The following is a 14,036-nucleotide window of genomic DNA, read 5'->3' on the forward strand; positions in this document are numbered from 1 at the left end:
AACCTGCTCATGATGTAACTTTGACTTGAGGTTGATATTTCCAAGAAACTGATCAATGGATTGGTCTGGTGGATCAATTTGTAAAAGGGCAGCACGGTGGCTTGGTGGTTAGCACTGTTGCCTCACAGCAAGAAGGTTCGACTCCCAGGCCTGGCAGGGTCTTTCTGTGTGGAGTTTGCATGTTCTCCCCATGCTTGCGTGGGTTCCCTCCGGGTACTCTGGCTTCCTCCCACAGTCCAAAACATGCATAGTAGGTTGATTGGTGATTCTAAATTGAGTGTGAGTGTGACTGGTTGTTTGTATATATGTGGCCCTTCCTCTCGCCTGGAAATTAGCTGGGATAGGCTCCAGCAGACCCCCGTGACCCTGCAAAGGATATGGATGGATGGAATATTAATTACCAACATTTACGGAATACTTTATACTTATTAGTTCAGAAGAGCCAGGGAGTGGTGTTCAGGTCCCGGTGTAGGTGTCCGTTGACATAAAGCTTGTCAACGGAGATGACTCCCCGTGCGCCGCCCTCCATGAATCTCCTGTGGATCAGAAACAGGACGGTCCAGGATTTCTCGTTGGGAACTGGTCGTTCACGCTGAAGGCCAGCACACGTAGATGCTGTCCGCGGCTCCTCACCTGCTCCTTCTGTTTGAAGTATTCAAATTTGGCAACGATCATCTGGCACTCACCGGCACTGATCATTCGGTTTCGACCCTGCCTGTCCATGACCTGTTCACCTGTCCCCGTTCTGGTTAACAACTCAGCCGTCCGTCGCCGACCACGAGTTCTGCCTGAGCGTCTCCCTGGGCTGCTCGGCGATTCCGCTGACTGATCAGCATTTCAGTTCCTGTGTTCAGGCTTCCATCTACTCAGCGGTCACACTAGCTGTTTTTCTGGTACTCGCTCTCCTGCCACTCTGAGCGTTACCACGATCCTGAGGACTGAACTCTGCTCTATTGACTACTGTGAGGTTGACTTTAATTAAGACTTTTTCTCAACACTCTGTGCTGTTGTGCTGCACTTGGGTCCACGACACATCCTTGTAAAATGATAAAACAGGCACGTTTTTAGAATGCAACCAGGTTTTTGTGAATTAAAATAAAAATTAGGTGCTTCACACACTCAATTAATGGATAAAAAAAGTTAAATCACTGCTCTCAAATACTTCATGTAACCTGTGTTAAGTTGTGCTCTCAACCATATTATTTATAGTCATTTTACGTTGTGTAATCTCAAGTGTTGATATGCTCCATATTACATAGTTTGCCACCAGTTTGTTTTTGTATGAGCTTGTATTGTAAGCCACACAGCCAGCTTCCTGTGATGCAATTACTGTTGTGATTCTATTTTGTATGTTGAGACACTTTACGTTAATTCAGTGCACTTTACGGGTGAGATGTTAAGGAGCGGCAGCGGTTGTAACATGATATGCCATGGTTAATGCAGTGTTTTTACCGGTGCTATAGGAAGTCAAATAAACACAACATGTGAGACTGTTCCCTCCGTGTAATTCTTCTTATGGCTGACGAGGCTGAAAACGCCATACCTGCCATGGATGACGAAGCTGCAAATGTAACAACCTGTGTCAACTAAAATAACGCAAGCCTCTTGGGCTATTCCAAAATTAGTCCTCAAAGTAACCCGAAACTGTTGCAGGCCTGATGGAGGCTTGGAAAAATTGTGGTCCAAAGCTGTATGACCCTTTCACTCGCAAGCATAATATTTAATATTAACTGCATAATAATTTTATGAATTACCAAAACTCTGCAACTTTTTAACGTTTTACTGTTTTTATACTGAAAATTTTTGTTTCTCGTTACTCCTTTTCGAGCAAGTTGTCATTGTCATGTTGTACGATCTTTATCTTTAATATTATTTGTTTGAAATAGTGCATTCATTCATGCCTTGGTTTTATTAGCTATGCAGGCTTTGTGTCATAGTTTAGGGTTTTTGTTAGGTTTTGTCACTGAGGTGGTTCATAGCTCCTCCTCAGTGGCAGGGCACCGGGGGTGGATGACATTTGCCCTGAGTACCTCAAGTCTCTGGATGTCGTAGGGCTGTCTTGGTTGACACGCCTCTGCAACATTGCATTGAGGAAGGGGACAGTACCGCTGGAGTGGCAAACCGGGGTGGTGGTCCCTCTTTTTAAAAAGGGGGACCGGAGAGTGGGTTTCAACTATAGGGGGATCACACTTCTCAGGCTCCCCGGGAAAGTCTACGCCAGGGTACTGTGGTGGCAAAAATTGTTGTTCAAAAAGAATGTCAGGACACCTCAGCTGTCTTTCGGAAGTTTAATGAAAAGAGGAAGAACATTCAATTGAATGGAGCCACACAGAGCAACCGGTCACATGAACCGTCAGTCCGGAGTGAGCTGAAGAAGATTAGAGACAAGTTATTTTATACTTGGGAGCTGGAAAAGACAAAACATCACCCATCACCCTGGCAACCGTGCCAGGCTCTGTGTCAAAGGAACATGACCTCGGCATAGGAATGAAAACAGGCAACAGACAGTGTTATACCAAAATTTTCCATTACAGTACTGGAGAGGAGAATACGGCCGATAGTTGAACCTCGGATTCAGGAGGAACAATGCGGTTTTCGTCCCGGTCGCGGAACACTGGACCAGCTGGACCAGCTCTACACCCTCCGCAGGGTGCTCAAGGGTTCATGGGAATTTGCCCAACCAGTCTACATGTGTTTTGTGGATCTGGAGAAGGCATTTGACCGTGTCCCTCGTGCCATTCTGTGGGGGGTGCTCAGTGAGTATGGAGTCCGGGGCCCTCTATTAAGGGCTGTCCGGTCTCTATATGATCGGAGCAGGAGTCTGGTTCGCATTGCCGGCAGTAAGTCAGACCTGTTCCCGGTGCATGTTGGACTCCGGCAGGGCTGCCCTTTGTCACCGGTCCTGTTCACAATTTTTATGGATAGGATTTCTAGGCGCAGCCAGGGGCCGGAGGGGATCCGGTTTGGGAACCACAGGATTTCGTCTCTGCTTTTTGCAGATAACGTTGTCCTGTTGGCTTCATTGAACCAGGACCTTCAGCATGTGCTGGGGCGGTTTGAGGCCAAGTGCGACGCGGCAGGGATGAGAATCAGCACCTCCAAGACCGAGGCCATGTTTCTCCACCGGGAAAGGGTGGCATGCCTTCTCCGGGTTGGTGGAGAAGTCCTGCCTCAGGAACAGATAAGCGGCCGACGATGGATGGATGGATGGATGGATGGATGGATGGATGGATGGATGGATGGATGGATGGATGGATGGATGGATGGGTTAGGTTTTGTTTTTTTATCCTTTTGTTTACTTGGCTCTTCTGGTTAAGTCTTGTGTTTGACTCATTTCCTGTTTTTGTTTTTTGGTGATTTTTTTATTGAATATATGGACTCTGCAGTGGATTTTTGCGGCGCAAAAATGGTGCTGTTTGTTTTGTACCTTAGCTCCCGCATCAAAATGAATGGTTTGTCAGATTCATCTGATCTGGTCTGCTTACTTGTGGGGTTGCTGCATCTTTCTTCTCCTACTGCTTCAGCATCTCTGCCCTGACATCGCCCACCCACCGCCTCGGAAATACATCTACCGTGGCACTCGACGAAGCTACCACAATGACGAAATCACTACAATCAACTCCAGCTCTTTAGCAGCTCTTTAGCAGCTCTCTCCTCAGGTATGACAGCCCCTCAGTTTCATTCACTCCTCCTCTTAATCAACTGGTTACCCTTTACAATGACCATCTCCACACTCTGCTGAACTCACTTGCCCCTGCAAAAAATCGGACTGTATCATTCACTCACTCTCCTCCCTGGTTTTCACCTCTTCCGCGACAACTTAAAATGAAAGGTCGTCAACTTGAATGGCTCTACAAGAAGACTGGACCCTCTGTTCAAAAGGAAATGTACCACTCCCACATCATCTACTACAAAAACACTCTTCAGTCAAATCCCAGGTCTGATCAGTGCTGGTGATGTGAACACCAGGGCCCGATTCTCAGTGCTGAACTAAATACTACGCCCCCCAGACTCTTTTCCCCCTTATTTCTACTCCACTGAACATTGTAACTCCCTAATGTCATTTTTCAAATCAAAGGTAAGTAAGATGCCCCAGCAACTGACCCCTCACTCATCCTGCAATCCGTCTCCTCTGGCTTCTTATGCCCCCCTCTTTCAACCGTTCTTAAGCTTTCAACTCCCTTCTCCTATCGTAATTTCAGACCTCATCCTGAAATCAAAAATATCCACCTGCCAGCTCGACCCACTGCTGACCTCTTTAGTCACTGCATGCCTTCCTTTTCTGTTGCCCCTGATAACTGCTATCATTCACTCCTCCCTAACCTCTGGCTCTGTTCCATCATCTTTCAAATCTGCAGCTGTAACACCAATTCTCAAGAAACCTGGTTCTGATGCCAACAACTTCAATCACCTTTGTGTTCTGCTCCCGGGACGTGCGTCGCTCTCAGGGAGAAAAGACGACTGCAGCTGAGTGAGTGAGTGAGTGAGTGTGATTGAAGTTAGTTAAGATTATGAATCATTCAATGGTTAAAGTTGTATTTAAAGGGTTAAAATCCTGAAAATGTTTTCATGGGGTTTTTTTTCGATTTTTTTCCCCATTATATCACTCAGTGCTCCTACCTAAGTGACAGTCCTGGGCATTGCTCCCTCTACCAACCCCGGGAGGCCTTACACTGAGCTCAGGTCTCCTTCTTAACCTGAGGAGTGAGCAGGCCCCTAGTGGGGCTTCTCTGGCCGGCCGGACGTAGAGCGTGGAAGGATCACGTTATCCCCGCCAGACACTAAAAGGTTGCATCACATGCTTACTTTTAATGAATCAAGTGTCGATGTTGCTGCATGTTTTTCTTCACCCCTCTGATTGCAGCGACGCGTCTGAAGCTGATATGTTTATCATGTGACACTCATCCACACACGTGTGAACAAACTTCCCGTCTAGAGGGGTTCCCTGCCATTAAGTAGCCATTAGGAGAAGATAATGGACCATACAACATTGCTCACAGAGAAGCACGTTAAACGCATGCTTTCTTCCCTCATTTTGAATACCAGTTAGTCTATCTAGCTCCCTGATAAAATAATCTCTGATTCAACAAAATAGAGACATTTCATCAGTTTATTTCATACAATGTGCCAGTAAAAAAGAAAAAAATATATACAGATCCTGGTTTCTGGACCAGTTGTTGTCATCAGAGACACCCGCATCTCTGTGGCTCACACAGTCACATTTCCACTACCCTTAGATTTGCACAAAACCTAAATATCATGAAGAAAACCTTGTAATGGAACCTATAATTCGAAAAAGCTACCAAAAATCTTTTTATGTTTTGATGAGGTGGTTTTTTTCAAACTAGATAATTCAGTTTAGTGCTAAAATGGAATGGAAACACTTTTTGCACATTTGCAGTTGTGCATGTCTCCTGCATCACTGCATGTGAGGTCGCCGGTCAACTCATCAAAATCTAGTTTCTAGCTGTTACTGGCGCCATTTATATGATGAAATTGTGCTACAACACTACTTAATCAATATAAATTACATAAGGGCTTTGCCTCTAAATAACTTCATCATCTGGCTATTTTTTAAATGTTTTTGTCCATCTTCTTCAAAGCTGAGATCTTCTTTGTCATTGTTTTGAAGAGAGGTCTAGCAGGATTAATTATAGGAATACACGGAGAGAGAACTAAGAGTTACACAAATAAAAGGAAGGGTTAGGGTTAGGGTCAGGCTAAGGACTAATATTTCCATCACATATGTTATTACATTTCTTGTAGTTTTACCCCACTAACATTCAACCATTAAACAGATTTGAAGACAGTTCAGCATAGTGATCCGCCTGCCATATTGTGAAGGGCATATTAGGGGGAAAAACATTGTTCATAATGTGCTTCAGAAGATAAGAAACTCATGAAATATGCTTTAAAACTGCTCGTTCCGAGATTCCGAGGTGTATTGCTGGGTATAAAAGTCCCTGAATGCTTCATTTATTAGATTGATCTGTAGTTACAAGGCTATTTGGTAATCGAATCTTAGAAATATTTTGTTTAGTCTTAGAGCTTTTAAGTTGGTTGGCTAATAATTTGTCAGATATGTCTCCATAAACATAAAATATGTTTGTACATGTGTACATATATATGGATTTAAACATACATGCCTGTATAATAAACAATAAATGACACCAAAAGAAAACAGCAACTTAGTTGTTTGATGAAGTTATCAGCGTTATGATTTAAACACTATTGCTTAGCTTAAAATAAAAGCGGTAAAATGTTTTTTGTTAATGTACAATGTGTAAGAAGAAGATTCATTCACAGACTGCAAATTTCTGTAGTACTTGTATCGTCTCAATGAGTCCACCGTCTCTCTACAACACGCTGGCCTCAGAGGAGCCCGGTTGCAGTATCTGCAGAGTGACAATGAGTTTAACAGATTTTCTGAACCAGGCGTAAAAAAAGGCATAGATTAAAGGGTTTATACAGGAGTTTAAAAAAAACAGCACAAAGACAAAGGATGCATATGATGAACTGGTCACGTAAACCACAACAAAAGAGTAAACATAATATGGGGAGTAGCATATTAGATATACAAGTACAAGAATACCAAGAGTCCTGGCTGCTTTAAACTCAGATCTTCTTGGCTTTAGGTTGATTGAATTCTGCAAGGTGAAAACAGTAGTGCGTAAGTGAACAACACGAGCCTGAGATAAAGCCGCCACAAACACTCTCATGTATAAAACCACAATAACTGTGACTGGCAATATGAAGTTTAAAATGAGATCCACAGTTCGTGTTGAATGGTCAATAGCAAATTCACATTCTCCAATGCATGAATTACTCCTGCCTGGCTGAATCAGGTCATATCTCATGCAGAAAATGCAGTAGACAGCATAGTAGAGCCAACAGAGACAAACCGAACTTTTTGCTCTTGCCAAGGTGATTCTGATGGAGTAATGCAGGGGATGACAAATAGCCAGATAACGGTCAACTGATATGAGAATAATGTTTCCATTTGAAGCAGATAAAGCGGAACAGATCAGATAATAATACAGAACACAAATGTTATCCCCTAGAAACCAGCAGGATGTGCCCCTGAGCATTTCTGCAGGCATCAATACGAGACCCACGAGAAAATCTGTGACCGCCAGAGAGAGGAGGATGATGTTAGTGGGAGTGTGGAGCTTCCTGGAGGTACACAGAAAACATTAATTACCAAAAAATGACATTGAAATACCTTGCATACAAAAAACTTTCCTTAACAGTTATATCATGCAACCATATCTTTACATTTATGAAACCAATGATAGAATAAACTCTGCCTAAAGTGGGAGATTGAGATGATGACGAGCAGGTTGAGAGCTACAGTGATCAGAGAGATGAAGGACATCAGGAATTTGTGAAGAGCAGGTTCAGTCCACTGAAATGTCGGCTTCTTGCAGGAACTGTTGAGCAGTTGTGGAAAACAGAGCTCATCTCTATTCTGGACCTCCATGATGAGACAGCTGCATCTCCGGCAAGTCTCTGATCAGAGCTTTGACCTTGTCTGTTTTATCGTTTTCAAAAGGTCCCTCCCCTCTCTGTGTTCAGTCACCAAGGAAAAGTCTTCACTCCTCCCTCATTCTACACAAAATTAGATTTTTTTATCTTCTCTTCACTACTTACTTTCTTAATGTCTAATGGCAGGTCGTTTGTGTGTGTACACCTGTCAGGTGTCAATAATGATATGTATTGACATTTATAAACTGTTAGTAAACTCATCTTTGCCTGAAGCGTGTCAAGTATGATAATGATGCACAGGCTGACACTGGCAGTGGTCACAGCAGTAGAAAATGAAGCTGTACTGTAATTGCAGAGAATTTAGAGGAGGAAGAGACCCCCTCCACCTCCAAGACGACCAGCATTGAAGGGCCCGATGGCCCAGGACTAGTAGCCCTAGCAGAGGAGGTCGACCTGGAGGGTTGGTCAGGGTGTTCCCAATGGAAGTCTGCAATGAGACGAGGGCAGAGGATGCGACCAGCAGGGACCCATGACCTCTCAGTCGACGAGGTATTGGAACCCCCGGCCACGACGACGGGACCGCAGCAGGTGATGAACAGAGTATGCTGGTCCTCCATCGATGAGGCGAGGAGGTGGTGGAGGAGGAGTGGGGGGCACCAGTGGGCTCCCCAAAAATGGCTTGACCTGAGAGACATGGAAGATGGGAACTGCCGCGACAAAGCATCAGGCTTGACATTCCGGGATCCGGGGCGATAGGAGAGGGAGAAGTTGAATCAGGTGAAGAAGAGGGACCAGCGGGCCTGGCGGGTGTTTAGTCTCTTGGCGGTCCGGATGTACTCCAAATTTTTGTGATCGGTCCACACCAGGAACGGTAGTCAGGTCCCCTCCAGCCAATGGCGTCACTCCTCCAGGGCCAGCTTGACGGCCAGCAGCTCCCGGTTGCTGATGTCGTAGTTCCTTTCAGCAGGGGAAAGTCGTCGGGAGAAGAAGGCACAGGGATGGAACTTCTGATCCGAAGCGGCCCGCTGAGACAGGACGGCTCCCACACCGATATCGGAGGCATCCACTTCCACGACGTACTGGCGGTCAGGGTCAGGAACCTGAAGGATGGGCGCCAACGTGAAGCGTGCCTTGAGGGTCTGGAAGGCCTCGTCAGCCAAAGGGGTCCAGCGGAAAGGCACCTTGGTGGATGTGAGGGCTGTGAGGGGGGCGGCAACAGTGCTGTAGTTGTGGATGAAGCGGCGGTAGAAATTGGCGAATCCCAAGAAACTTTGCAGGTGCTTGCGGGAGTCCGGGATGGGCCAGGACGTGACTGCAGAGACCTTGGATGGGTCCATCTGCAGGCTCCCCGGACCCACGATGTAACCCAAGAAGGAGACAGATGAGGCGTGAAACTCGCATTTCTTGGCTTTGACGAAGAGAGAGTTCTCGAGGAGGCGCTGGAGAACCACCTGAACATGATTGACGTGCTCCTCACAGGACTTGGAGAAGATCAGAATGTCGTCCAAGTACACGAATACAAATCGGTCGAGCATGTCTCGGAGCACGTCATTAACCTGGGCTTGGAAGACGGCCGGGGCGTTGGTGAGACCAAAGTGCATCACCAGGTATTCGTAGTGGCCGGTGGGGGTGTTGAAGGCAGTCTTCCATTCATCACCTTCCCGGATGCGGACCAGATGGTAGGCGAAGATCTAGCTTGGTGAAGATGGTGGCCCCCTGGAGGAGCTCAAAGGCTGAGTAGACGAGGGGGAGTGGGTAGCGATTCTTAAGTCGTTGAGGCCCCGATAATCTATGCATGGCCTCAGTGTCTTGTCTTTCTTTTCGACAAAGAAGGACAAAAGGCCCCGCAGGATATGAAGAGGACCGGATGATGCCTGCTGCCAGAGAGTCATTAATGTAGGCTTCCATAGCCTCTTTTTCAGGGCGGGACTGAGGGTAGAGCCCTTGGGTGGCGTGGTACCAGGCTGCAGGTCAATGGCACAGTCATATGGACGATGAGGAGGCAGGGATGTGGTCTTGGCCTTGCTGAACACCCCTTGAAAGTCATGGTATTCGGAGGGAACCCTGGTCAGGGTAGGCGTGGTGCTGGAGCAGGCTTAGTGCTGGGGAACGCCGGCGTGTCTCAGGCAGATCAGGGGGTTATGACGGCGGAACCAGGGGTACCCCAGAATCAGAGGAATGTGGGGAGAGGACAGAACGTGGAATTGTACAGTCTCATGGTGGTTGCCTGAGAGTAGCATGGGTACCGGGATGGTCTGATGGGAGACAGTTCCCGGGAGGTGTCCATCGAGGGCGCGAGCGGGGACCGAACGAGGCAGGGGAATGCGTTATATCCCCAACTGAAGTGCTAGCTCCTCATCAATGATGTTGGCGTCGGCCCCAGAGTCAATGAATGTAGCTAAAGGATGAGACCTGTCAGAGAAGAGGAGACTGGCATGAAATACAGGTCTTTGATGGGGGACAGTCTTAGAAGAAGTTTGGCTCAACAGTATGTACCCCCCTACTGGTGAGTCCTGGCTTTTACTGGACAGCGAGAGATGAAATGGCCGGCCCGACCACAGTATAGGCAGAGGTGGCTTCGGCCTCTGCTCCCCCTCCTTCCCCCCCTTACACGATGCATACGCACATAGGAGAAGGGGCGAGGGGTCCGGGTCGTGGGGGGCATTGTCCCACGTGGCCCGGCACTCCCCGCCTCACGGTTTTAACAGCACTGTAGACACTGCACATTCAACACTTATTAAATACATTTGACAAGGACATTTAGTTCGGGAGGGGGGGGTCGGTGTCAAATTGATACCTGTCCTCCCCCTCCCTGTTTTTATGGCATTAATCACATGCACTCAACACCAGGGGTGGGAGGGGGTCCCACATCACCCCCGCTCCCTCGCCGGCCTGGGACAGGTGGGTCGCGACGCCCGGGCCTGGCGGGGCTCGCCGTGCAGCCTGGGGTGCTTTCTGGCAGTGCTGGACCCCCCCGGGGAGGGGGAAACGGTGCGTGAATGTGCGTCTGTGTCGTGAGAATGCGGTATGGAAGGGTCCTGCCATTGAGGATTTGGGCCTCCATTGGCAGGACAACAAAATTTAATAATTTATTAATATTATGTCATACAAAGATGGTTATTAATATTATTATTATTATTATTATATTACTATTATTATTATTATTATTATTATTATTATTGTGATAGTATATCATATTCTTATTAGTATAGATATCGGATAGGTGAATGGATGAATGAATGGGATGCCTGGGTCTGGGGCCCTCTGTTCTCGGGCCCGCGCGGGTGTCGCCCTGTTGGGGGATTCCCTCTCTCCGGGCCCGTCTCCAGTCCCCCCCGCTGCCTCCGCGGCGGGGTGCCCCTCTGGTCTTGGAGGGCCACTTTCGTGGGGGTGGGTGCTCCTGCCCGCGTCGGCGGCCGGGGCGGTTATGTCTCTCCGGCAGGCTGGCCCCTCGCCGGGTGGGGGTCGTTGGCCTGGAGGGTGAGGGCCTCCTGGCCGCGTGTCCGGCCTGGACCAGGTGGCCGGGGATTGTCTGGGTCGCGGTCGGCCGCCGCGGGATCCCTGGCTGCTTCTTCCCGTGTTGTGGGGGCCCCGCCCGCGGGCCCCCTCAGCCACCGCCGGGGGGGGGGCCTCGCTGGCGGTGGGTTGCCTCCTTCCTACAGTACCTCTCCCCTCTGTGGGGTTGCTGGTGGCCTGTGTTCCGGGTTCTTCCTGGTCGGCCCCTGGTCTCGCGGGTGGCGTGGTTGCTCCCCCCCCTCCCCCACTATAGATACACTTCAGGTGGAGCTTTGTTTGGTTTATTACACACACATATACACACACACACACGCACACGCACACACACACACACACACACACACACACACATACCCACATACATATACATAGCCACATAGACATATACACACTCACGTATACATATTCATACATTCATGCATGCACACATACACACACACACACACACACATAGCCACACATATGCATACACACACACAGTTACATTTAGCCACACATACATATACACGCTCATACACACACACACCCTCACACATATATAGCCACTCAGTCACACACATACACATACACACACATACACAGCCACACAAACGTATACATACACACACACACATAGCCACAAAGACATGTACACACACATGCACGCACACTCACACACACACACACACACACACACACACACACACACACACACACACACACACACACACGCATGATCATATACATACACTCACACAGACACACATAGACATACATACTGGCTTGTTCACCTGCATGCTCGCTCTGTAGTTTTTGGGGTTAGTTAGCGGTAGCTTAGCTCAGACTGTGATTTGGGTTGATTGCTGCTTGTGTTTTGGTCGGCTCCATATAGGTTTTGTTGGTTTTGTGTTTTGTTTGTGGTTTTTGTTGCAGATTTCCATTGCTTGGCGTGTGCCTCTATGTGTTCCTGCTTCCTGGATTGGCAGTGGATGTCACCCCCCCCAAAAAAAAAGAAAATCACTGGGTTTGTATGTATATATTTATGTATGTATGTATGTGTATGCGTATGTAGGCGTATATATGTAATATAGCAATAATGCACATATATATGCCTTTGGTTTTTACCTACATGGTATCAATCATTAATATGTGTGCAGACAAGGTTAAAAAAAAAAAAAAAAAAAGAACAGCACACAGAGCACACACTAAAGGCTGATTTATGGTTCCGCGTTACACTAATGCAGAGCATACGGCATACGGTACGGGGCGACCCGCACCGTACGTGGAAATGCGTACGGTACGGTTTTTTTCTGCTATTAAAACATGATTTGTAATGTGAATTTGCAAAACTTTGCAACACAAAACTACAAATAATAGTTTTTGACGTGACATCAGAGATTGTGCATGCTCTCTGCGAAAGGATGAGGCAAATTGGGTCGTAGCATTGCTTCAACTGTGCGATACCTTCACGAAGAGCGACCAGGATTTCAAACACACTTGATTTTCTTGCGAGCTCACGATTTGTGATCGGGAGCTCGTCGTGAGGTGTTAATCTCTCGTCGTTACCCCACGTATACTGCGTGAGGCACGAGCAACGATTGGGTCGAAATCCGTCCCGATCCAAAAAATAGTCGCACGACTGGAAAATCGGCTCAAAATGAGCCGATAATCGCACAGTGTATGCCCAGCTTAAGACAGAAAACAAACAAACAGAAACAGGAACAGGAACAGACCACTGGAGGAGGCAGCCGAAACACCTACGGTGATGGACCAGGACTCACCCAAGCCCCAGCCACCCGGCGTGGGCCGATCACGCGGCCAAGAGGTCTACGCAACCCGGCGGGGTCACCCCAACCTCGATGCCGACGGACCGGCACCCCCCCCCCCCACAGCCAAAAGCCCATCCCAGCTGCAAGGAAGGCGGAGACGGGTACGGAGCGTGAGAACCCCCAACAATGAGCCACCAGGACAAGCCCAACAGCAAAAAGCCCCAAACCCAGGTTAGACAACGCCCACCCATCCATCCATCCATCCATCCATTTTTTAGACCCGCCTTATCCTTTGCAGGGTCACGGGGGTCTGCTGGAGCCACACCGTGGACTGGTCGCCAGTCCGTGCACAGCCCAGCACCCCCCCCCACGGCAGCACAGCGAGCCCATACATGGGTCCGGCCAACAGCCCCTCCAATGGTCCCCCCGCCACAGGCCGAATGTGGGAAACATGGGTGGAGGAAGACCTCACTCCCGCCCCCACTGATGAGTGGGTGTGACTAATGCGGTTAAAACAGGGAAGGGGAGGTCAGGGCACCACATGGCTATGCCAGTAGGCACATTTGCCAGTGCCCCCCCCTCCAAAGACCCTATGTGCAAGTGTCCTTGTCAGGTGTATACATATCTGTTGAGTGTAGAGATGTCTAAGATGTTATTAAAAACTGAGGAGCAGGCAGTCCTGGGGTATGCCTAAGTGAATACCTAAGTGAATGTGTGCGTGAGTCATGTAGGGGAGCAGCAGGAGGAGGAAAAGAGCATGAAGCCTGGAGGCAGGGCCAGAGGTACTGGCCCAAACAGGCACCCACGTTCCCCACAGGCCACTCCGGAGCGGGGATGCCCCGGTCAGAGCCGTCTGGGAGATTTGCGAGGCCCTGTGTGGAAAGGCCGGGGGGGGCCCTCGTGCGCTCGCTACGCTCGCGCGCGCGAAATTTTGGGGTTTTTCGGGTCGGATCGGGTGTCTATATGCGCAATTTTAACTCTCAATTAGCAAAATACTGGATACCCTCCCCTGCCTCATCATCATTTGGCTTGCCTCGACGCAGGGCCCCGCGGCTGCTTGAGGTCGGATTGGTGATTTTTGTAACAAATTTATCAAACGAGCCTTTCAGAGAGGCATGAAACTCCTCTATTTTCTTTCGTTTTTTTCTTTTTTCCATCCCCTGATGGAAATTTCCTGAATCTGTCTCGTTCTCTCGACATTGTGTGACAGTTTGTTCCACACTCCACCCGTCTGAATCAGAGCTCCTTGTGTCAATGCGCTTGGTCTGACGCAGTTGTATTGAACAA

At 48.3% G+C, this 14,036-nt stretch overlaps 1 protein-coding gene across 1 annotated transcript; it reads right to left on the bottom strand.

Moving 5' to 3' along the window:
- Window positions 1-6,356: 6,356 nt before the first annotated feature.
- On the bottom strand, window positions 6,357-7,480 carry LOC133446369 (trace amine-associated receptor 13c-like). The gene is made up of 2 exons (XM_061724386.1): window positions 7,308-7,480; window positions 6,357-7,173 (listed from the first exon to the last, which is right to left on the bottom strand). The coding sequence occupies exons 1-2, from the start codon at window positions 7,478-7,480 to the stop codon at window positions 6,357-6,359; spliced, it is 990 nt and encodes a 329-aa protein (XP_061580370.1).
- Between the last annotated feature and the right edge of the window lie 6,556 nt (window positions 7,481-14,036).

The sequence above is a fragment of the Cololabis saira genome, chromosome 6 (genome assembly GCF_033807715.1).
Source record: "Cololabis saira isolate AMF1-May2022 chromosome 6, fColSai1.1, whole genome shotgun sequence".
NCBI lineage: Eukaryota > Metazoa > Chordata > Actinopteri > Beloniformes > Belonidae > Cololabis > Cololabis saira.